The sequence below is a fragment of the Triticum aestivum genome, chromosome 3B, assembly GCF_018294505.1.
Source record: "Triticum aestivum cultivar Chinese Spring chromosome 3B, IWGSC CS RefSeq v2.1, whole genome shotgun sequence".
NCBI classification, from domain to species: domain Eukaryota; kingdom Viridiplantae; phylum Streptophyta; class Magnoliopsida; order Poales; family Poaceae; genus Triticum; species Triticum aestivum.
The window spans coordinates 429,123,351-429,147,473 of NC_057801.1; the positions used below are offsets into that span (position 1 = coordinate 429,123,351).

Here is a 24,123-nt window from a genome sequence, read left to right on the forward strand (position 1 = left end):
TGTGTCTAGCAAGGATTGATGACTTAAAACACAAAATAAAACAAGCAAAGACACATATCATATAAGACGCTCCAAGCAAAACACATATCATGTGACAAATAAAAATATAATCTCGAGTAAAATATTGATGGTCGTTAGAAGAAAGAGGGGATTCCACTCAGGGGGCATCCCCAAGCTTAGTTGGTTTCTCATTCTTGGATAATAGCTTGGGATGCCGGGGCATCCCCAAGCTTAGGCTCTTCTATCCTACTTTCATCCATCATAAGATAACCCAAAACATGAAAATTTCAATCACACAAAACTCAACAAAACTCTTGTGAGATCCGTTAGTAAAAGAAAGCAAACCACTACTATAAGTGTTGTGTAAAACCAATTCTTATTTTGTTTTTGTATTACATCTACTATATTCTAACTTTTCTATGGCAAAAACCCATCTAAGAAAACCATAGAGCCATCAAAATAAGCACACAACACAAAAAAACAGAACCTCTCAAAACAGAACAATCTGTAGTAATCTGGAACTTTCGAGTACTTCTGTAACTCCAAAAGTTCTACAAAATAAGGACGGCCAGAATAATTTGTATATTAATCTTCTGCAAAAAGAATCAGGGTAAAATATCTTTTCTTCTATTTATGATAATTATTTTCATGAGCACAAAGTTTCTGTCTTTTTCAGCAAGATCAAACAACTATCACCCCGGAAGATCATAAAGGCTTTTACTTGGAACAAACACTAACTAAAACACAAAAAACACAATCATACCAGTAGCATAATTGTGCTAACACTCAAAAACAGAAAACAAAAAGTAAAAGTAAATTTTATTCATTGGGTTGCCTCCCAACAAGCGCTATAGTTTTACGCCCTTAGCTAGGCATAAAGCAAGAATCTAAGTTTTGTCATCTTTGTTCAACTCTTCAATCAAACACTTAGAATCCTTCAAAGATTTAGCATAAAGACCTTCAATAGCAATACTCCTCGAAATAAATTTAAATATTTCATTCTTACAAAAAGGATCTCTTATTACTTCAACAAAATCTGGATGGATGCTAATCATCTTAAGGTCTCCTTTATCATTATTACTAGAAGATGCACCCTTGTTCCTAGATTTCTTATTCTTTAGGGGAGTTTACTCAACAATTTTAGTGGTAGTAAAAGCCGTTCTTAGATTATTAAAGATTTCTTCCAATTTATCAATCAGAGACGGACTTTCTTCTATTCTTTCATGGATTAAGGTACTCCTCTCTTTTAACAATTTAAAGATCTCGCCCGCTTTTGCCCCGAGATTAGTAGCAAAATTATGCATATTTTTGTATATAATTGAAGGAAATATGCCCTAGAGGCAATAATAAGTTATTATTTGTTTCCTTATTTCATGATAAATGTTTATTATTCATGCTAGAATTGTATTATCCGGAAACTTAGTATATGCGTGAATACGTAGGCAAAACATAGTGTCCCTAGTATGCCTCTACTTGACTAGCTCATTAATCAAAGATGGTTATGTTTCCTAACCATAGACATGTGTTGTCACTTGATGAACGGGATCAAATCATTAGGAGAATGATGTGATGGACATGACCCATCTGTTAGCTTAGCATTATGATCGTTACAGTTTCATTGCTACTGCTTTCTTCATAACTTATACAAGTTCCTCAGACTATGAGATTATGCAACTCCCGAATACCGTAGGAACACTTTGTATGCTACCAAACGTCACAACGTAAATGGGTGATTATAAAGGTGCTCTACATGTGTCTCTGAAGGTGTTTGTTGGCTTGGCATAGATCGAGATTAGGATTTGTCACTCTGTGTTTCGGAGAGGTATCTATGGGCCCTCTCGGTAATGCTCATCACTATAAGCCTTGCAAGCATTGTGACTAATGAGTTAGTTGAGGGATGAAGCATTACAGAACGAGTAAAGAGACTAACCGGTAATGAGATTGAACTAGGTATGATGATACCGACGATCGAATCTCGGGCAAGTAACATACCGATGACAAAGGGAACAACGTATGTTGTTATGCGGTTTGACCGATAAAAATCTTCGTAGAATATGTAGGAGCCAATATGAGCATCCAGGTTCCACTATTAATTATTTATCGGAGATGTGTCTCGGTCATGTCTACATAGTTCTCGAACCCGTAGGGTCCGCACGCTTAACGTTCGATGACGATTTGTATTGTGAGTTATGTGATTTGATGACCAAAGTTTGTTCGGAGTCTCGGATGAGATAATGGACGTGACGAGGAATCTCGAAATGGTCGAGACGTAAAGATCGATATATTGGAAGGCTATATTTGGACATCAGAAAGGTTCCGAGTGATTCGGGTATTTTTCGGAGTACCGGGGAGTTATGGGAATTCACCGGGATAAGTAATGGGCCTTATTGGGCTTTAGTGGAGAGAGGGGAGAAGGGCCAAGAGGTGGCGTGTGTCGGTGTCAAAACCGGTGGATCTCGGGTAGGGGGACAAGTAGGAGGAATCCTACTTGGAGTCCCTCCCAAGCCGCGTGCCCCCTGCCATATATAACCAAGGGGGAAGGAAAGAGGGGCCGGGGGAGAGGGAAGGAAGTAGGAATCCTAATCCACACTTTCCTTGCCCTCCCCTCTTTCCTTATCTTCCTCATAGGGCTGGCCTCTATAAGGGCGCACCAGGGCTAGTGTGTTCCCTCACTTGGCCCATAAGGCACATATCTTTGCCGGGGGTGCCCGAAACTCCTTTCCGGTGACCCGATAAGTACCCGGTACCCTCCGGAACACTTCCGGTGTCCGAATACCATCGTTCTATATGTCAATCTTTACCTCTTGACCATTTCGAGACTCCTCGTCATGTCTGTGTTCTCATCCGGGACTCCGAACAACATTCGATCACCAAATCACATAACTCATATAATATTATATCGTCAACGAACGTTAAGCGTGCGGACCCTAGGGGATCGAGAACTATGTAGACATGACCGAGACACCTCTCCGATCAATAAAAAAAAGCGGAACCTGGATGCTCATATTGGCTCCTACATATTCTATGAAGATCTTTATCGGTCGAACCATTATGACAATATATGTTATTCCCTTTGTCATTGGTATGTTACTTGCCCGAGATTCAATCATTGGTATCTACATACCTAGTTCAATCTCGATACTGGAAAGTCTCTTTACTCGTTCCGTAATACAACACCTTGTGACTAACTCCTTAGTCGTTTGCTTGCAAGCTTATGATGTGTATTAGCGAGAGGGCCCAGAGATACCTCTCCGATACTCGGAGCGACAAATCCTAATATCTATCTATGCCAACTCAACAGACACATTCGGAGATACCTGTAGAGCATCTTTATAATCACCCAGTTACATTGTGACGTTTGATAGCACACAAGGCATTCCTTCAGTATACGGGAGTTGCATAATCTCATAGTTGAAGGAATATGTATTTGACATGAAGAAAGCAATAGCAATAAAATTGAACGATCATTATGCTAAGCTAATGGATGGGTCTTGTCCATCACATCATTCTCCTAATGATGTGATCCCGTTATCAAATGACAACACATGTCTATGGTTAGGAAACCTTAACCATCTTTGATCAACGAGCTAGTCTAGTAGAGGCTCACTAGGGACACGGTATTTGTTTATGTATTCACACATGTATTTATGTTTCTGATCAATACAATTCTATCATGAATAATAAACCTTTATCATGAATAGGGAAATATAAAATAACAACTTTATTATTGCCTTTAGGGCATATTTCCTTCACATGTATGTCAAATATACTCTAATATCCCTTCACGGTCACGACGGGAGCGACGCAGACAATGAGACTGAAAAAGAAGCGAAAGTTGTATGCCAACGGGTTGACATTGCCCCGCAGTCAGGCTGAAGTGAAAACCGTCGAGGTTGTTCAAGCAAGGCAGCAAGCCTCTTTGGCGGCGAAGTACGAGCAGGTATGAAAATCGTCGAGGTTGTTCAAGCAAGACGGCAAGCCTCTTTGGCAGCGAAGTACGGGCAGGAGGTACGGATTGACTAAAACGGATAGTTAAGACATGGTTTTGAAAAGAACAACAAGAATAGAAACTAAAAGTTGTGTCATGTGTGCATCACTGCAAAACCTTAAAAAGAACTTAATAACTAGATAAAGAGTAAAATTGGGAACAGAATGTGGGAGCACGCAACCTCCAAACCTCATCGGTTTGGTTAAGAAATCAATTTATGATAAGTTTTGTATGCCCCTGTCCCACATCTTTGAAATACCAGTAAAATAAGTACTTGTATATATGGTTTTCAGCCAAATAAGAGCATTTACAACCCGACTCCTATATTCGTCCCAAACATTCGGGCGGGCTACTTCGGCACTGACCGGATGAAAAACAGCACCCAGCCAGACTCTCCATAACCGGCTTGAACATCCGGACTGACCGGCACTCCCCATATGCAGCCCAAATTTGGGGCGGATATGGGACGTCCGGACGCGTCCGTCATGTCGGATTGGCCACTAGGGCCGTGTCAATTCCTCCATATCCGTTCCTCTTCCTTGCCCACCACGTCGTGGAATGATGGCTATGGGAATCCGTATGTAGATGGATTCTCGTCTGCAGTAAAAATTATTCAAAAGAGAACAAAGGGTAAGTGGAAAAATGATTTAACTTACAAAAATAGTGCCATCAATGCTTGCTTTGTGAAGGGTATGAACTGACACTATGAAGCTCTATTCATAGTGACGGTTCATATCCTTCACAAATGGTGCATTGATGTCCCTACTCAGAGTGAGAGAGAAGCTTACTGATTTTGGACGACGTGGCTATTTAAGACGATTATGTCGCTCCTCGTGCGGCGAGTTGGGACTAAACCCCCAATTCCGCTAGCCCAACACGGATGTTACATCCACATCGGAAACCCCCAACCCCGTCGGGCCTAAAATTTTGTTTTGTGTGCACTAAACTATGTTTGATCAAAATGATCATTGTACATGTGTTTGCATGTATTTGCTGTTTTAAAAATAGGGTTTGTGATTATAAATGGAAAATTTTGAGACTCGTCCAGTCATTGTCCGCGGATGCGTCCGGTCGCGTCCGCGGACGTATAGGGACCTGGATTAGGCAATTTCGATGGTAGATGCTCTAATGCCTTCTTTGGTTCATATAATAAGAATATCATAGGAATAGAAAAATCATAAGAAGTGAGACGACATGTATCTCAATTCCTATATGCAAAAAGATATCATTTGATCTATACGATAGAAATGTTTTCATTGAGTGTAGATTAATGTTTTATTTTCTTTGAAATATGAAGGATTGTTTTTTATGCTACATATGTATAGGAATCCATTCCTATAAACCAAAGTGTTTTAAAGGAATTTTTCTTACAAAATTCTTGTAAAAGAAGGCCTTATACACAAGAGCAACTCCAACGGGGTGATCCATTTCGTCTGCCGCCGTCCGTTTGGGTCGGCGCGGACACAAAAGGCGGCCCAACGCGCCGACCCAAATGGACACGCGTCTGCTTTTCGTCCACGGGAGACCTATTTGCGGCCCATTTTTGAGCCGGATTTGCGTCGCCACAGACACGCGACGGACGCGCGCACGCGCTTGCTCCTCTTCCCGGGCCCGCCGGTCTATGGCAGCAAGCATCATTCTCCCCCCCCCCCATTTTCCCCAAAACCCTCCCGCCCGCGTGCGCTCCCGCCCTGCACCCGCCATGGACGACGACATCGACCTCGACGTCGCCGTTGGCCTCGCCTTCCTGCCTCGTCCGGCATGAAGACCGCCCCCTCCGGCAAAGGCAAGCCTCGTGCCTCGTGCAAAACCGCCGCCGCGACCAAGCCAAAGAAGGCACTGACACCCGAACAGCGAGCGGCGGAGTCGGCCAAGAGGAAGAACCGGAGGCACGCCGCGGACGCGAGGGGTGAAGCCCCCGTCGCCGCCGCCGCGCAGCAGGAGGTCACCAACGCCCGCGTCGCAGCGACAATGAGGGAGGCGCTCTACATGCTAGGGTTAAACCCTAGCCAGCACGGCCTCGTCAACACCGTCGTGGCCGCCGCGGCTAGCACCGGCTCGTCTGCGTTCCCTCGGATGGTGCTGCCCGACTCGCCCCGCGCGTCGGCTTGCACCCCGATACCCGCCTTCCACGTGTACCCGCAGGCCTCCCGCCTCTCCGGGGAGTGCTCGCCCGACGTGAACTTGGTGGCGCCTTCCACGCCCACGCCCGCGCCCATCGACCTCAATGCCACATCGGTAGCCGGTGGCTCGTCATCCGGAGGCGCGAGGAAACGCGCACGGCAGATGCCGGCCGGCATGGTACCGGACACGCGCAACCTGTTCGACGAAATGCCCGCCGCCGGCGACGAGGACTACATGCAGAACCTCATCTTCGAGGGCGGTGCGCCGGCCGCTGGCTATGACCCCGAGGAGACACAAAGCCAGGACGGCCGCGGGGCGTTCACGCCGGGCGCTGGCTATGATCAGTCGGCCTTCATGCGTGATTAGGTCGGCATGGACCTGGACGGCTTCCCACTTGACCACGAGTTTCTGAACGACTACGAGCAAGAGGAAGAAGACGAGTGCGACATCGAAGTGGAGCCTTTGTTTGAGGACGAGCTCGCCAACCAAGCCGCGGGTCGAAGCCTAAGCGCAAGAGCAAGCGCACGAAGGCATACACGGCGGCCGAGGACAAGCTTCTTCGCGGGTGTTGGAGGGACATTGGACAAGACCCCAAGACCGGCGCCGAACAAAAGCATTCAACTTTTTGGATTCGTGTCCACCGGGAGTTTCATGAGCGAACAAGTTTCCTCCTTACCAAATTGTGAGCACGCGTGGGTGGATGTCCATTTCAAAGCGATGGAGAGTGATCCAACAAGAGTGCAACAAGTTTTATGTCACTCTTGAGAGCGTCAAGGCCCGACCCGTGAGCGGCATCGGCATGCAAGACATGATATGGTAGCAAACCGCCCTCTTTTGTGTCATCAAGTTCATGCTTGCGTGTTCATTTGCATACCATTTGTGCCAACATGCTTGCATGAAAACATTTGTAGGCATTTCAAGCTTTGGAGGCATTCAAGGTTCAACACAAAGGCAAGTGCTTCAACCTCTCCCATTGCTATAGGATCATCAAAGATGAGGAGAAGTTCAAGGCGCAATATACCGCCCTCAAGTCGCGCAGGGGAAATGAAGTCGTGGAGGAGGTTGGGGACGGCGAGCCGGCTCGGCCGCGGGGGAAGACCAACTCCAAGAAGGAGGACAAGCGGGATGCGGCATCGAACGCCTTGATCGCAAGCGTGGAGGGAATGATGAATAAGAAGGACTCGGGAGAGAAGGAGCGTCGGTGTTTCAAAGAGGAGCAAATAAACGCCTTCATGGAGATCCGAAGGAGGAGGCTAGAGATGGACACGGAGAAGCAAGCCAAGATGCTTGAGTTGGAGGCAGAGAAGCAAGCGGAGATGCTCGAGGTCGAGGCAGCCAACGCCAAGACCAAGGCCAGAGAAGTGGCTCTCGCCAGCATGATGACTGGGGTGGAGATCATGAAGGTGGATCTCAACACCGTGTCGCCAAGAAAGAGGCCATGGTTCGAGAAAATGCAGGCCCACATGCTCAAGTTCACCGATGAGTGATCTCGTGGCAGCGAGCGCCTTCTTTTTTTATGTCGGCTTGTGTGCCGGCATGACCATGGGGTTGTGATGGCGTGGTCAAACTCAAATCCCACCCCTTTTTGTGTGTTGGCATGTGTGCCGGCCGCTGGCGAGTGCGCCAGCACAAAGTGTGTGGTGTATTTTTTAAAAGCCGGCAATGTATGCCGGCGCTGGCATGATGCCAGCATGAGACATGGCCGCTGACATGATCTATGGCCGTGGGTCCTTTTTAAAATTTAAGTGCGGACATGAAAATAGATCGGTGCGTTGGGCGCACTCCCGACCCAAATGCAAAACAGGACGGACGCCGGGCTGACGGCCGACCCCAAACGGATATAAAACGGACAAATGCGCCGTTCGTTTGGGTCGCCCGTTGGAGTTGCTCTAATGCTCCTACATAAAAAGCCTCGCTGATCGATTCTGAATCACAACGTCTGCTCTGTCGTCGATAGAAATATGTAGCTGTCGCCGTGTTCAGGCCCGCATTTCTCGCTAGGAGATGGCCATGTAAAAGAAAGGAAAAAAAATCTAGTACTTGTCTGAAAGGGAAGTCACGGCTCAAGCTCCCTCCCGCATCGCCCATCATCGCCCAGTGTCCGGTGGCTTTGCGGTCTGGCGGGGTACGTGGCGGCTGCGCGCAACAACCAGCAAAATTACTTGCGGCCTCAAAAAAAGCACCAGTGTACTAGGAAATGCGGGGTGACTAGGAGCCGTCCCACTTGCACCCTTCCTTGCTCACCGGCGCTTCAAACGTAAACCGGTGGGTGCACGTGCCATGCACCCACCTACTGGTAATACTCTATTAGGTACCAACGGCACGATCTCGCGCACTGGTCACTGCCTCTGGAGCGCTCTTGCTTGCTCTCCTATATATAGTCAACCAAACGAAGCAAGTGGCCAAAGCCGCAAAAGGAAGGAAGGATATCCCAGCCATTGAAAGAAAGCTCAAGAAGGAAGTCGATAGAGAGATGAAGGGAGAGACAATGGACGGGAGCAAAGGGCCGGTGGTGGTGACTGGAGCGTCGGGTTTCGTAGGGTCGTGGCTCGTCATGAAGCTCCTCCAGGCCGGGTACACCGTCCGGGCCACCGTGCGCGACCCGGGTGAGCGCCCCCTCCCTCTCTCTCTCGACGTGGTAGCTAGCTTGACCGCATTCGTAATTTGTTTTTGTGTTTTTATCTCAGCCAACGTTGAGAAGAACAAGCCGTTGCTGGAGCTTCCCGGAGCCAAGGAGCGGCTGTCCATCTGGAAGGCCGACCTGAGCGACGAAGGCAGCTTCGACGACGCCATCGCCGGCTGCACCGGCGTCTTCCACGTCGCCACGCCCATGGACTTCGACTCCAAAGATCCCGAGGTAAATAAATATCCAGGCACACTGAAACAATCAATAGCCACGGAAATACTACTGCTAGTACGGAGTAGTATCAGAAACTGAGGTGAATGCAGAACGAGGTGATCAAACCCACGGTGGAAGGGATGCTGAGCATCATGAGGGCCTGCAAGGAGGCTGGCACCGTGAAGCGCATCGTCTTCACCTCCTCCGCCGGCAGCGTCAACATCGAGGAGCGGCAGCGGCCAGCCTACGACCAGGACAACTGGAGCGACATCGACTTCTGCCGCCGCGTCAAGATGACAGGATGGGTGAGACGAGAGCAGCCTTCTCTTCTCTGCCTCTACTTGTTGCTATATTACTTGTGGCAAAGCAACAATAATGACATGCGGATGAGTCGGGTTTTGCAGATGTACTTCGTGTCCAAGTCCCTCGCAGAGAAGGCCGCCATGGAGTACGCCAGCGAGAACGGCCTGGACTTCATCAGCATCATCCCCACGCTCGTAGTCGGCCCGTTCCTCAGCGCCGGCATGCCGCCCAGCCTCGTCACCGCCCTGGCGCTCATCACAGGGAATGAAGCCCACTACTCGATCCTGAAGCAGGTGCAGCTGGTGCACCTGGACGACCTCTGCGACGCCATGACCTTCCTCTTCGAGCACCCGGAGGCCAACGGCCGCTACATCTGCTCCTCCCACGACGCCACCATCCACGGCCTCGCCAGGATGCTCCGGGACAGGTTCCCCGAGTACAGCATCCCGCACAAGTTCGCAGGCGTCGACGACGACCTCCAGCCCATCCACTTCTCCTCCAAGAAGCTCCTCGACCACGGCTTCAGCTTCCGGTACACCGCCGAGGACATGTTTGACGCCGCCATCCGCACCTGCAGGGAGAAGGGCCTCATTCCGCTCGGAGACGCCCCGGCGCCTGCAGCTGCCGGCAAGCTGGGAGCTCTTGCTGCGGGCAAAGGCCAAGCCATTGGTGCCGAGACATAATAAGCCAGCGCTGCTGCATGAATACTATTCTTGTGTTCGGAATTTGCATGGGCAGAGCCCTGCAACTAGTGGGATATCATGGACTATGGAGTGCATCAAATTTTTTTCACCTCGGCAGTAGTATGAAATAAAATTGAAAATAACGCATAAACTTTATCAGTATTATTTTTCATATTCACTACTCCCTCTGATCCAAAATAAAGTGTCACAGTTTTGAACTGGGCTTAGTTCAAAACTGCGACACTTTTACTTGGGCTGAATGTTGCTATTTTTCATGGGATAGAGAACAAAGGATGCTCTATTATTTAATTATTAATCTGGTAGAATGATGGTCAAAAATTGTTCCCCAGAACCACATATTTACATCTATATAAACGATTAATGATATGGCTATATAGATATTAACCTAATTTCCTGTTCCCCAGAAAAAGAAAAGAATGAACACCACTGCCTATCTCCCCTCTTAGCGCTCTCCGGAATTGAACTTGTTCCAAGCTTCCTGCACAACAGAAGCACGATGATTTAGTCTCGATTATTGCAATAAGTAATCACACATCAAATCATAGCCTCCATTAAACATAAATTTCCAGGTTTTTACTAGTTTGGCGTTGATGAAAAAGTCTGCATGTAGTTTTCAACTTTATGCAGTAGTACATCTTAACAACAAACGCACCTTAAGAAGATCAAAAACCTTCTCACAGATGTACTTTTGTCTGATTGTAGCACCCCTTTGTTGTAATTTATCAGGATGGACACAAAGGGTTGCCTTCCTGTATGCTTTCTTCACGGCAGCAGCTGTAATGAGATCTGTGAGGGGAACTGACTGCCAGCCACTGTCTGAACCAAGTATCTGCCCACAAGAGAAAGATTAAAAGTGACTTTTTCAGGAAAGCTTTTAGATATAGTGATTTGACTGATGGGTAGTTTAATTCATCCAGAGTAATTCAAATTTGGTATCACTGCATAAATGATACAGTACAGAATTGATCCAAGCATGACTGAATTCAAGTAAATACATCCATGAGAAGATTTTTCTCCAAATGAAGCAGGCAAACAGATGAACAACAAATCAGATTTACAGATGATAACATGAAAATTAAATGGTTTGTAAATTTGATTCAACTGTGCTTCTAATACCTTTCATGCATGGGTAACTTTTCCTTTATATCTATACCACTATATAGTGTGACAATAACTTCAAATATTAGCCGTTACATATGCTGCATCCAACGGTTGAGAGATGGCAAATTCGATCATTATCATCCGTTGGACAAAGTTTTCAACACATAGGATTATGCCACTCTGTGTTCTAATTGAACTCCCACTCTATCATCTCATGTATTCTAGAAGCGTCTTTCCCCATGCTTAGCTGATTCTCTAATTAAAAGAAGAGACAGAACAATCTGGATTCTAGAGGGATTCCCTTGCGTTATTTGGGCCTTCCACTCTCCACACATAGTCTGAAGAAGGTAGATTGTCAGTTCCTTGTGGACAAAGTGGCGGCCAAGCTCCCCCCTTGGCAAGGTAACAAGATCAACTCGGCAGGTCGATCCACACTTGTCAAATCGGTCTTGACATCACTTGTGATTTACCACATCACCGCGCTTGATGTGCTACCGGGCACCAAAGAAAGTATCACCAAGATTCAGCGGGCTTTTCTGTGGGCGGGTACTGATCAGGTTTCGGGCGGCAAATGCAAGGTGAATTGGAGAACGGTTTGTCGCCCTACAAATCTTGGCGGATTGGGTATCCTGGATCTTGACAAGTTCGCCTGCGCGCTCAGGCTGCGATGCCTCTGGTTTGCTTGGGTGGACCCACAGAGGGCTTGGGTTGGCCTTGAAATACCTTGTGATGATGAAGACAAATACTTATTCTATGCCGTGACGACGATAACCATTGGGGACAGCATGACCGCAAGTTTCTGGCATCTCCCTGGCTCCATGGACCAAAGCCTAAAGACATTGCTCCGGGCATCTTCGCCCTTTCCAAGCACACCAATTCCTGCGTGGTCAAGTCCTTGCAGAATAATGACTGGGTCAGGCACATAAACCTGTAAGGTGGACCCTCCGTGGCCCTCATCCAGCAATTCTTCGACCTTTGGTGCAAATGCCAAGAGGTCCACCTTTCGTCGGGTACCAGCGATGGCATCCATTGGAAGTTCACTGTCGATGGATGCTATTCTGCCGCCACCGCTTACCGGATGCAGTTTGCCAGTATGATCAATTCAGAGATGCCGCATATGGTTTGGAAGGTCTGGATTCCACCTAAGATTAAATTCTTCTCATGGCTTATCTTCAAGATAGGATTTGGACGGCAGATAGAGGCCAAACTGCGGTCTTTGCCAACTTTGCAAAAGAGAACCTGAAATCGCTGCTCATCTGATGTTCAAATGTGGATTCATTATCAGAGTTTGGAACATAATTTACAATTGGCTGGGAATACAATCGGTGACTCCTAGCTGGAGCAACCTTCAGACAATCAAGCAATGGTGGAGCTCTAATGAGGGTAGGCCAGGCTACTCCAGGAAAGCCAACAAGTCTTTACAGATGCTCATATGTTGGGAGATTTGGAACAAGAGGAACGCTAGGGTATCCCGTTCCAAAGCTTCCCATCCTACGAGAGTGGCCGGGACGATTAAGGATGAGGCGAAGACTTGTTGCCGGGGCTAGATTCTTGGGCAATCTAATTCCGGGAGAGTGATCCCTTTTGTTCGGACCTGCGTCGTCCTGTAACCTTAAAAACATTGTCTTACTCCTTAATTAATGAGATGAGGCAAAGATTTTGCCTCCGTTCCACGAAAAAAATTGGGATAGAGTTGGATCTTGTCCAATATGATTCGCAGGAAAGGGAATTAATATCGGGATTGTATTTTTTAATGCTATTATGTATTTGATGACGTGCAAAGCACGTACAAATTACCAGTTACTTGTAAAGATTGGAGCCCCATTCACTCATCTCCCATTCTTTTTCCTCTCTATTCTGACAGGTGGGGCCAGCAAACCTACAAAGACAACAGCAACAGAGCCCTCCCGAACCCCCCTCCTTTTGTCTCACATCACCCAATTACCTCCTGCTGTCTCCCACTACCAATCCAGTCGTGCCAACTGCCAAAACTCATCTAAGCTAGCATACAATGTTTTTGAGTAAACCAAATTACACCTTGCTAGATCGGCATGTGGGGAAGAGTGTATCTATTTATTGTGAAGGTTGTTCGACCCACATGTGAACTTACCACCAACTCTAATCTTTATAAGTAGGAAAGAAATGAAGCAGACAAAAGGATAAGCAACAAATAAAATATTAATAAATCATACCATAGAAATTAAATGGTTTGTAAATTTGATTAAACTTAGCATCTACTGTAATACTCCCTCCGTTTCAAAATAGATGACCCAACTTTGTACTAAAGTTAGTAGAAAGTTGGGTCATCTATTTTGGAACGGAGGGAGTATCTTTCATGCATTGGGTAATATATGTTCAACCTAGACTTCTAAAAGCTATAACAAACTGGAAAACTGTCCTCTGAAGCTCTCGACTACTCACCATACACAGCCTTCCCGGTTTAGACATCTATCTTCTGGATAAAGTGGATAAGTGGATATGTATACATATATTGCACGACCAAACTGTTACTCCATAGTTTTCGGGTAACATATTGTTTTAGCTGAAGGAGACTTCGTACCAGATTTCTGTGATAGTGTTTCTTTGTTTTGTGCAATAATTCCAAACCCAACTAAATTCAAAATTTACTGAATTGAGTTGTCTAGAACTTCTTGTGTTTTCATCATGGATTTACAGTGTCCCATACTGATTGATAAACTCAATATTTTCTACCATTTACCCAAAAATAAAATAAATTGCAAGAATGTTACGATGTTTGATTTTCTTATTGTCCTTTCAGTTTATGTGGTTAATCAGTTATGCTTAGTGCATTACAGTACTTTCTGGTACTACTGTAACAGCATAAGCATGTAAAGGAAACTGTTAGGTATAATTCCATAAAAAGTGGAATTACAGAAGTTGACTTTAGAGAGTTGTGTTGTGGATGTTTTGAGTCATTTCTTAAGCTGATCATTTCTGTAACTGAGTAATAAGTGGAAGCTCCCAACTCTCAAAGTCATTTCTTAAATTTCCTGAAATCAATTTAGCACATAATTTACTGGAAGTCAAAAGTAATATATATCCTAAAACTGAAAATGGACATGCAAAAGGTATACAAGGCTCAGCGAAATTTAAAAGCAAAAGCAACAAAGAAAAAATGGTTGAAACAGAAGTCATGTAAGTCAAAATGCGTACATATTGCAACGTAGAGAGCAATGCTCGCAGATTTCCTTCCTTTCCATTTGACCATCTCTTGACTTCAGGATCAAGGAATTCAGCCAATCTCTGTATCAAAGATATATGAACACCAGATCGCAGAAGAAAAGACTATTAAGAAACAGTGCAATATGTTTGCCTTCCTGGTGAGTGATAACTTATTGTCTTACGTGTTTTTCTGTTTGCTCCCTCTGAGTCAGCATGTCCCGCATATTCTTTTCGGCTAGAGCTTTTTCCTGAAAATTGGTGATGATGAAACTACCAAGAGATATCAAGACTAACAAGTGAAGGAGAAAACAAAACATCTGAGTATACCGCTCGTTCAGCTGTCCGTTGGTGCCTCTCGGATCTTGCTTTGTGTCTTAGAGCTGATTCAAACTCAGATGCTGTAAATAAATGCCAAAACATTCAAATAAGGCAAAGAACATAAAGTTCCCACAAATCATCATCACATAACATACTGGAAAAAATATTACAGGAAAAGGTTACAATGACATGGCAAAAATTGTCCCCCCTAATACAGGGAAAAAGGTTAGAAACACTTCTGGATATTAGCAGTACCTTGATTGCAAGAATCTGTGCTTCTTCCATGCTCGTTAGAAGCTGTCTTCTGAAATTGTGTGTCCTATTTATTATCCAGCATCAAGACCAAGGATGAGAAATTACTTAGGGCATCATCAGTAGCTGCTTAGAGTAAATAAAAAAATAGTTTGGTAGCTGACATCAGTTACCTGATTAGTAGCCTTAAAACTATCTTTGAATGGGACCCTGGCCTTTTCTATTCGCTCCTTAGCATCTGCAGCAGCCTTTGCCTTTTCAATTGCCCTCTCTCGAGCTTCTGCAGTTGCTCTCTCGACTGCTGCACGTTCCACTTTTATTCTAGCTTCTCTAGAAGCCTTCTCTGCAACTGCTTCATCACTTGCCTTCTCTTTAGCTCGTGCTTCTGCAGACGCTCTTTGTCGTGAAGAGGTAATCCTTTCCAATGCTATTCTTTCAGCCTTTGTACGAGCCTCAGCAAATGCCCTCTCATGAGCTTCTCTTGTAGCCCTCTGAACAGCAAGCCTATCTTTTGCCCGCTCCCTCTCCCTCTCCTTCTCTTCTTCTAGTTCTCTTATTGGTTTCTCCTTACTTTGTTCTTTTTCCATTTTGTATTCCCTTTCTTTATCTTTATCTGGTCTTAGGGAGACATCCTTTTCAATTTCACTTTCTGCCTTTCTTATATCATCTCTCCCTTCAATTCTCTGGGCATCAGAGGTCTCTTTTCTTGATTTCTGAACAAACTTTGATGCACTATCCTCTCCAAAAGATCGCTGATCCTTCAAATTTACACTCGACATTTTGTCTTTGCCATCTCCTTCTTCAATTTTGCCGCCTGTCTTTTTCCCTTGTAACGCTGTGTCTCTTATTGTCGAATATTCACTATCTGCTTTTATGCAGTTCTCTTCAAGATTTACAAGGAAAGATATGCTTTCATCAGACGTCAGAGCAGAAATAGATTCAGCATTTTGAGGCAAGTGATGCATGCTAGCGCATGCTTCTGAGAATGAAGCATGCATATCTTTAGAACATGTGGTATGATCATTGTAATCATCGGTGATAACTTCAGCTCCAGAATGAAGTACATTACCCACCCTATTATTCTTTGCAATTATTTCTGCATATACATCATTTAGCCCTCTGGTGGCACCAGTTTCCGCAGATGTCTGGCCTTCCTTATCATGGTTTAAGGTTTTTTCCACCAGTGTCGTCTCACTGTTCCCTAACAAGGTATTTTTTGCTTCTTTTTGGTTACCATGGGATACAAAATCCTCAATTATATCCATATTGTTTGCCAACTCTTGAGGTTCCAATAATGACTCCTGAGATTCTGGGAGTTTATCTGAGTGTTTGGCAGAAGTAGCACATGTTCTAACATTGTTTTCCGTCAAGTCACTGTCTGCCACAAATACATTCAGCACCTCTGCTTCGTCATTTTCATTAGCATCGGTATCAGAAGTAACACTAGTTTCCTTTTCAGGAGATCCCGCATCCCAGTATACATCTTCATCTTGGGAATCTTCATGCAGGCTTTCTTTCTCCTCAATTCCAAATCTCTCCATTTCTTTATGGATGAGCATTTCTGAAGGTAGTTCAGCTATTTTTTCTTGTTCACTTTGCAGGCATGCTTCATCAACAAAACTGAACATCTTGTCTTCCCCATAAGTTTTAGCCTCCCTGTGAACTGTATTTGACATCTTCGGGGACCATTGGTCTTCATAATATTCTGCAGGCTCTTCTATTGTGGCTTCTTTCGCTTGACTCGTCTCAATTTCATCAATTAGAGGAACTTCCGGATGTTCATCTGATATTTGATTCCTTACGGAAGTGCAAAGTGTCTCATCAGCACATGGAATCTCAAGTCCCTCTTTATTGTTGTTTTCTTTGTCATATTTTCCTACTAGTGGAGTTTCCTCAGTACTAGCATCAGAACAATTTTGGTTACCATTGGCATGGTCTACCTGTATACAAACCTTCAAAGACAAACTGGATGTATCTGGAACAACATGCAGCTTTGGAGGTTTGCCATTCATACATGAAGCCTCAAATATTCCATCATCATCATGACCTTTTGGAGAATTGCTTTGCCCTACATGTTCTTTGATATGAGAATCGTTTGTTTCTTGGTATACCACCCTTTCCTCCCATAGTGAACCTTCAGGAGCTGTAGGAGCCTCATGTTCAACCCCTAGAGCAGCGGTATCATCTGCTATAAGATCTACATGTATATTTCCCAGCTCTGTTATTTCATTACAACCCGACAATTTCCCATCTCTTTCCAAATCCCCTGCATTAACCCCTTCTTTTACTTTCTCAGAATGGCCATGCTTAGTGAAGGGATTTGTTGTCGGACCATTATCACCTTCACATGCAGCTGTGCTAGTTGTAGATTTCCGATGATGGCTAACCAGATCGTAGAATTCAGCATCTGATGCCCACTTGCCTAGTTGATCAAGTTTACTGTCACTTTGTATTATCTGCTGAGGCTTCCCTGGAGATAGAACCCCTTTTCCGTCTTGATAACAGTCTGCTATCTTAACTGCACTACTGCCTCTGTGTTTATCCAGGAAACTTAGATTCTCATAGTTTTCCTCTTCTGCTAACTTTCTTGAGGTCAGCTTCTCTTCAAATATATTCACCTCTTCAGGACCCTTATCTTCCTTGATTTCTGTCGATTTTGTGCCTCTATGATGACCTGGCCTCTTCCGAAGTTTAAAACTGTCCCCTTTTCTCTCCATCAGTTCTTTTGCAGCTTTTAACCTCGCTTCAGCAAAATCCATTGCTTCCTTTATAGCATTAGCAGCAGCAGAGTTAGGATTGACCTCAGAATCTCTGTCAGATTTACTTTCCTTGTTATTAAGAAAATTAGATGGTAGGGTTGATGGTGGCTGTACTTTGATGGGCGGTGTTTGAATATGGGTGTTGGACACCCTTAAGAATGGATAGTCTGGGGAAGGCACTTCCTCACTTGATGCTGAATGAGTGCTAGATCTCTTGTGGTCCTTTTCATCTTCATAGAGATTTTCAGAATTGAGAAGACAAGTTGAGATATTTTGCTTCACATTTGTTGCTTCCTTTATAGCATCAGCAGCAGCAGAGTTAGGATTGACCTCAGAATCTCTGTTAGATTTGCTTTCCTTCTTATTAAGAAAATTAGATGGTAGGATTGATGGTGGTTGTACATTGATGGGCGGTGTTTGAATGTGGGTGTTGGACATCCTTAAGAATGGATAGTCTGGGGAAGGTACTTCCTCACTTGATGCTGAATGAGTGCTGCTAGATCTCTTGTGGTCCTTTTCATCTTCATGGAGATTTTCAGAATTGAGAAGACAAGTTGAGATATGTTGTTGCTTCTCATCCGTTACAGGATCACCATTTACAGGGAGTTGTGGTGGGCTAGTCTCCTTATTTTCATCATTAGCAGTCGCACCATTGTTTTCCTCACTTGATGCTGAATGAATGCTAGACCTCCTGTGATCCTTTTTATCTTCATAATGATTTTCATAAATGGGAAGGCAGGGAGAAATATGCTGCTTCTCATCAGCTACAGAATCACCGCTTGCAGGGAGTGGTGGTGGGCTCATCTCCTTATCTTCACCATTAGCAAGTGCACCATTGTGCATTACTGGAACATGATTAGTTGCTGAATCATTTGACAAATTACAAGAGTCAACCACGTAACTTATTGAAGGCTCCACCATGCAAGTAGTCATTTCAACTAGATCATCTAGCCTTCCCCTGGTTGCCTTATTATATGACATGTTGAACTGTTGTTCACCATCTGGAGGAAAGGAGATTGGAGAAAACTGTTCCTCATCAAACTGTTGGTCATAGACCACATTTGGATAGTGTTGATAGAGTAGAGATGGCTCAGCATCCATTTCAGCAGATTCTTTTCTGATTGATGATCTGTAGAATTAAAAATAATGAACAATGAGTCAGAAACAAAGCTTGTGCATTCGCTTTTTCCAATAGTAATGGAAACAAGCTTCTGTCAAACAAATGTGAAGAAGATGATGACAACACAACATTCACAAAGCAAGTTGTCAGGTATGCCACATGCATAACAGGTGCTGCTTGAGCTCAGCAAAATGAAAACAAAGGATTTAACTTCTGCACTCAATCTCAGTAACAGTTGACAGATTGATCTTACAGCAAAAATGGTTAATAATGAACAGGGTCAAATCCACAAGTAATGGTTTCACATTGATTTTGAAGCCCTGTCAAGATCAGATTTCAGGAAATAAAATCCTGCTTATTTGTTGTTTTGCAGGGGGAAATCCTGCTTGTTTAAATCAAAACTCAAAAGATGACACAGATGATGTGATATCTGGGCCCGGGCAGCAATTCAACACTATCAGTGTGCTTCCATTAAATCTACATGCTTCCATGGACCACATGGAGAATAGATTCCTGATTGTTGGCTGTAGGCTCTATGCATGAGTAGTAGTCGATGGAGTTCATCCACACACATGGGCAATCATGAACTAACAAATGTAAGAAAGAATTTGCACTGTGGGTCAAATTACAAGATTTATATATGGAAAGCAAGTATGATTGGCCTGGTCCAAGCATTACTAATTTAAACAAAAAAAAGGGGTATGAAAAAGCCAGGGGATGTGGGATTTCAGATAGAAGCCGAATAATCAAGCCGCTTGCCAACAACAACAACAACAACAAAGCCTTTAGTCCCAAACAAGTTGGGGTAGGCTAGAGGTGAAACCCATAAGATCTCGCGACTAACTCATGGTTCTGGCACATGGATAGCAAGCTTCCACGCACCCCTGTTCATGGCTAGTTCTTTGGTGATACTCCAATCCTTCAGATCTCTCTTTACGGACTCCTCCCATGTCAAATTCGGGGACCTCTCTTGACGTTATCCGCACGCTTTAGCCGGCCGCTATGCACTGGAACTTCTGGAGGCCTGCGCTGAATATGCCGAAACCATCTCAGACGATGTTGGACAAGCTTCTCTTCAATGCCAAGAGTGAAAATTGCTCCTACTCAGTAATAACTACTTTTGCTTATAAGATCTGTAAACACTTTAAGGTGGACTGCCCAAGCAAATTCTAACCAACTTAATCTCACATTAAAGGCCAACTTGGCATATTTGTTTTGTCCTATAGAAGAAACAGAATAAAGTTTGATATTATTCTAAAAAAGGAATAAAGTTTGATATTCCCTTCATGGCTTTAAGAGAGAGGTTAACAATTACTCCCTCCGTTCCAAAATAGATGACTCAACTTTGTACTAACTTTAGTGCAAAGTTGGGTCATCTATTTTGGAACGGAGGGAGTAGTTCATATGTATAGAGAATTAGAAATGGCCAAGCAAAAGCACCTTTAAAAGTCACCAGAATGCCAGAGGAACCCTATTAGTCTATGAATTAGCTTGGTGGCAGTTGGTTACATTCAACAAGTTAAAGTGCATATTCATGGCATGGGATTGAAGAGAGAAGCATGAGTATTTTGGAAAATCCAACAAATTCCCAAGTGGCGAACCTTCATAAGTTGACTAGTACCACAAATATGTGAGGCACTCGCTTAAAATAGACAAAGGCAGACAGTCACATTTTTACCATGGAACTACTGCTAAATTAGGCGGTGAATTACAAATAACATGGAGGAGCAGTAAGGGGAGAATTTGGTGGAACAAGGGGTGAATACACGGCATGAATAGATCTGATAGATAAATGTTTCCATAGGAATCATGTGCTATTTCCAATTTGATAATATCTTTCCGTGAAATTGTAGTCTAAAAAAAGGGCAGCCCGGTGCATGTAGCTCCCGCTTGCGCAGGGTCCGGGGAAGGGTCCGGTGAAATTGTAGTCTCCATATAGTAATTTAGCCATTGGACTGATCAAGACTAATAAACTCCGGTGCAGACTAAACTTTTAATGGCCAGTAGCCTGGGATCACAATTCATAAGTGGCCATCACTGAGACGAACGTCTCACAGAAAATTAACACATGAACAAAGTCCTAGCAACAAGTACACTTACCACGCATGTGACTGATTATACTAGAAACCTATATAATAAACCCTGAACAGCGGCATCTGAAATAAGATCTGAAGGTGGAGTTAGGGGTTTCTGCGTAACCACCCAAATTCTTCTAGTTCAAACCAACTGGAAAGGTGAGGAGAAAAGGCACCACTTGGCCCAAAAGGAATCACCTTTCTGCAAAAGAAGTGCACCCAAAACAAGCAGAGGTACATATAGCATAGCTAAACTATCAATCGCATAGTTCCACAGTATGCATGGAGCTTAAATGGTGACAAAAGTTAGCATTTCTATGCAGCAGAGTCATTATAGTACACGTAGCTCGCAAATGACATGCCACCACACTCACCGAAAGACAAGCAGAAATTGAATAAAATCGTACTGTACTATAAAGGAAAAATAAAGCTACAAAGTGGTTATGTATCGGTATAGCAACATTTGTCCTAAGGGCAAGGCCAACGCTCCAGGATGGACCGGTGCCCCAGCTGCCAAGTCGGCTTGGATAGTTGAACCTGAGAAAAAGATGCTGCTTGCAGCGCTAGACGGGATCCTGCAGAGGAGGCTGGTTCTCCCGTGAAAAAAGTGCAAGGCAGCCAATGGGAAAGCGTTGGAAAACACCATTGCTGAGCTCAACAGTACCTTGCTACCTTTTTGTACAGAGAAAAAGCTACCAAACCTGAGAACACTACTACTGCTTCCGTTGGATGAAGGTAGAACTAAACAGTAGCTTCAGTTACCTTTTATCTAGGTGGAGCATGGGGCACCAGTATAGATGCCACCATCGCGTAGGAAACATTCTGGGATACACGAGGAATGGCTTTATGCTGTCCAGTGTCCACCCCGCGGCTCGTCGCCTCTAACTACACGAGCAAACAGGGTCTAAAAATGGCGTGGAAGGCCAGCATTCTTATCCCCAAAACACAGAGCACGCAACAGTAGCGAGCACAGCGAGGGTCATAGAGAAGAAGAAAGGCAAAATTCCAAGAATGAGCACAGAATCCATACCTCGAGCTCCCGCTCCAGGACTCGATCTCCTCCGGCATTCCCTCCGGCTCCGCGAACATGTCCTCGTACGGCGCCGCGTACTCCCCGAAGCCGGCCCGCGTGAAGATCTCGCCGTACCTCCCCGCGCCGCCGTCGCTCCCGGCTGCCGCCGGGGGCAGGTCGAGGTACGGGATGGAGCAGGAGGCCGCGACGCCGCCGAACACGTCCGCGTAGTCCGCCGGAGCCCCTGCGACAGGGGGCGCGAACCGCGGGCCCCCGCCGAACACGTCCCCGTACGTTGCCGAGTCCGACGCCTTCCTCCGGTGCCTCCGCGCCCGGTGCCGCGGTGGCGGCGCGGTGGTGAGGTCCTCCATACGCGCCTCGCGGCGAATTGGAGAATGGGGGGGCAGAGGGGAGCACAGGCAGTCCAGCAGGCAGCAGCCTCGCGTCCCGCTGATTCAAATAGCTTTGCTACGCTCCTGGGAGTAGAATTTCGGTTGGAGCACGGGAGGGAGGAGCTTGGGGCCTGGGGCGATTTGGGAAGTGGGCGCGGGGGGACGAGTGGTAGGTCGAGCCGGCGCCTGTAGAGCTCTTTTCTTTCTTTCTTTCTTTTTTGATTGATGATTGGTGACATGGTTGTGCCGGTAGAGAATCCGCGTTTATTTTGGATCGACGTGGTGGGGCCCGGATGTCCAGTCACCAGCGTCCTCGCCGTCGGCCCAGGGAAGGCCAGGTTGTCTTGTGTCCGGCAGCGGTGCCAGCAAACCTACTTCTACTGCAACTCGCATAAAAAGAAAACTACTCCTACTGCCACTACTCCTACTGTATGGCAACACGTTTTCGTTTCGGCTCCCAGACTGCAATTTAACTGCTCAGAATAGATAAGAACAAATGGGTAAAACTTCAGCTCACTCGTGTGTTTAATGGCACCTTGTAGTCAAAATATCAAATATATAGTACTAAGAGCCATACATGGATCTTCACCTGCTGGATTGTCAGGTGTCAACATAACAACATCACTTTTCTCGGCGATGGTTGTTGTCATCACCTTCCCTCTTCCTTTCTCCGCAACATCCAGCAACTACAAAGAACAACATGCCAAGAGGTTCACTGTAATACTACCACAAATGGAACAGAGAGGATATAGAAAGGCAAACTTAAAATTAACGGTTTCATACCTAGCATGAACATTGCTGAAAAAAATTTTGAAAGAAGCTGAAAATTTTGTATATCCTTGCGGATCTTATTAGTTGTTGCCACTCTAGTAAAGCACTCACGCTGGTATTAAAATTAGACATCTTCCTCAAGGCGATCATCTTTGCCCCTATCTCTTCATTATACTAGTTGGTCTGGTTCAACAACTTATATCACACAATCTACATATCAAGTATCTACATCACACAATTTTACTCATCTACCAGCTACGACGCTTCAATTGTCAACACTCGACAATACTCTAATCGCCGCAGCCGCTTCACCTTCAGCTGCCACATCCCTCAAAGCCCTCCTCAAGGACTTTGCTCTCTCAGGTGGCCTCACCATCAACTTAACTAAAACAAGTTTTGCACCCTTACACATTGACCAATCTAGCGCGACCACCATCGCAAACATCCTAGACCGTTATGTTTCTTCTTTCCCTCAAATTTACCTGGGCGTCCCCTTGTCTCCCATTTGCCCGCCACCAAATAACTTCCATCCAATACTTGAACGCTACAAAAAGTTTCTCACCGGTTAGCGCGCTAAGCTCATTGCCAAAGGAGACCTCCTAACCCTTATCATAGTTGTTCTATACTCACTCTGAACTTACTTCATGTACATTTTTCTAATCCCCAATTTTTTCTAAAAGCTATGCATGCGCTTAGATGTGCCTTCTTTTGGACGGCTGAGGACACCTGCTAGGAAGCTCGGTGTCTCATAGCTTGGAACAACGTTTGCAAACTTACAAAGTATGGTGGTTTAGGCATTAGAAACTTGCACGTTCAAAATATTTGCTTACTAATGAAATTTGTGGTTACTGGTATGTTAAAATTTCAGAGGGAATAAAAACTTTTCTAGGAAATACCTATGTTTGCCTAGGAATGCTTGTGAATGACTTGATTTGTTTGATTGTTTGCCTAGAAGGATGAAAATCCAAATGCCACTAGTGAAACCCTAGCTAGCTTTGGTACAGACCAGGCCATTTAAAATATTGTTGGGCAAAACGCTAACTTCAATAAGTCCCAAGAATATCAAAGCCAAAATGATTCTCCTAAAATAATTTGAGTTGGTTTTATTTTGAAATCAATTCAAAGGCCAAAAGGAATTAATCAAAATAGTTTTGTATTTTATTTGGCAGGAAATGTCATAAG

At 44.9% G+C, this 24,123-nt stretch overlaps 2 protein-coding genes across 3 annotated transcripts; one reads left to right on the forward strand and one right to left on the reverse strand.

Annotated features, from left to right (window-relative positions):
- The first annotated feature begins 8,506 nt into the window (after positions 1-8,506).
- LOC123070190 (dihydroflavonol 4-reductase) lies at positions 8,507-10,109 on the forward strand. 2 transcript variants are annotated; one of them, XM_044493259.1, is made up of 4 exons: positions 8,508-8,718; positions 8,800-8,969; positions 9,062-9,256; positions 9,356-10,109. In XM_044493259.1, exons 1-4 carry the CDS (start codon positions 8,586-8,588, stop codon positions 9,935-9,937), a joined length of 1,080 nt encoding a protein of 359 aa, XP_044349194.1. In that variant the 5' UTR covers positions 8,508-8,585; the 3' UTR covers positions 9,938-10,109. The 2 variants fall into 2 exon arrangements, with proteins under 2 accessions (XP_044349193.1, XP_044349194.1); XM_044493258.1 differs by having other exon boundaries at positions 8,507-8,969.
- Positions 10,110-10,217: 108 nt separating this feature from the next.
- On the reverse strand, positions 10,218-22,390 carry LOC123070189 (auxilin-like protein 1). The gene is made up of 8 exons (XM_044493257.1): positions 21,797-22,390; positions 14,986-18,700; positions 14,816-14,879; positions 14,570-14,640; positions 14,425-14,490; positions 14,234-14,323; positions 10,611-10,787; positions 10,218-10,436 (listed from the first exon to the last, which is right to left on the reverse strand). Exons 1-8 carry the CDS (start codon positions 22,147-22,149, stop codon positions 10,401-10,403), a joined length of 4,572 nt encoding a protein of 1,523 aa, XP_044349192.1. The 5' UTR covers positions 22,150-22,390; the 3' UTR covers positions 10,218-10,400.
- Positions 22,391-24,123: the final 1,733 nt, after the last annotated feature.

Bases quoted from the DNA above. Each gene is read 5' to 3' on its own strand.
- LOC123070190 (XM_044493258.1), top strand. From the start codon at position 8,586: ATGAAGGGAGAGACAATGGACGGGAGCAAAGGGCCGGTGGTGGTGACT. The intron at 8,970-9,061 runs GTAAATAAATAT...AGGTGAATGCAG, and splicing joins TCGACTCCAAAGATCCCGAG to AACGAGGTGATCAAACCCAC. The intron at 9,257-9,355 runs GTGAGACGAGAG...CGGGTTTTGCAG, and splicing joins GCGTCAAGATGACAGGATGG to ATGTACTTCGTGTCCAAGTC.
- LOC123070189 (XM_044493257.1), bottom strand. From the start codon at position 22,149: ATGGAGGACCTCACCACCGCGCCGCCACCGCGGCACCGGGCGCGGAGG. The intron at 18,701-21,796 runs GTATGGATTCTG...TTAATTCTACAG, and splicing joins TCCTGGAGCGGGAGCTCGAG to ATCATCAATCAGAAAAGAAT. The intron at 10,788-14,233 runs GTACGCATTTTG...TCTTGTGGGCAG, and splicing joins TGCTCTCTACGTTGCAATAT to ATACTTGGTTCAGACAGTGG.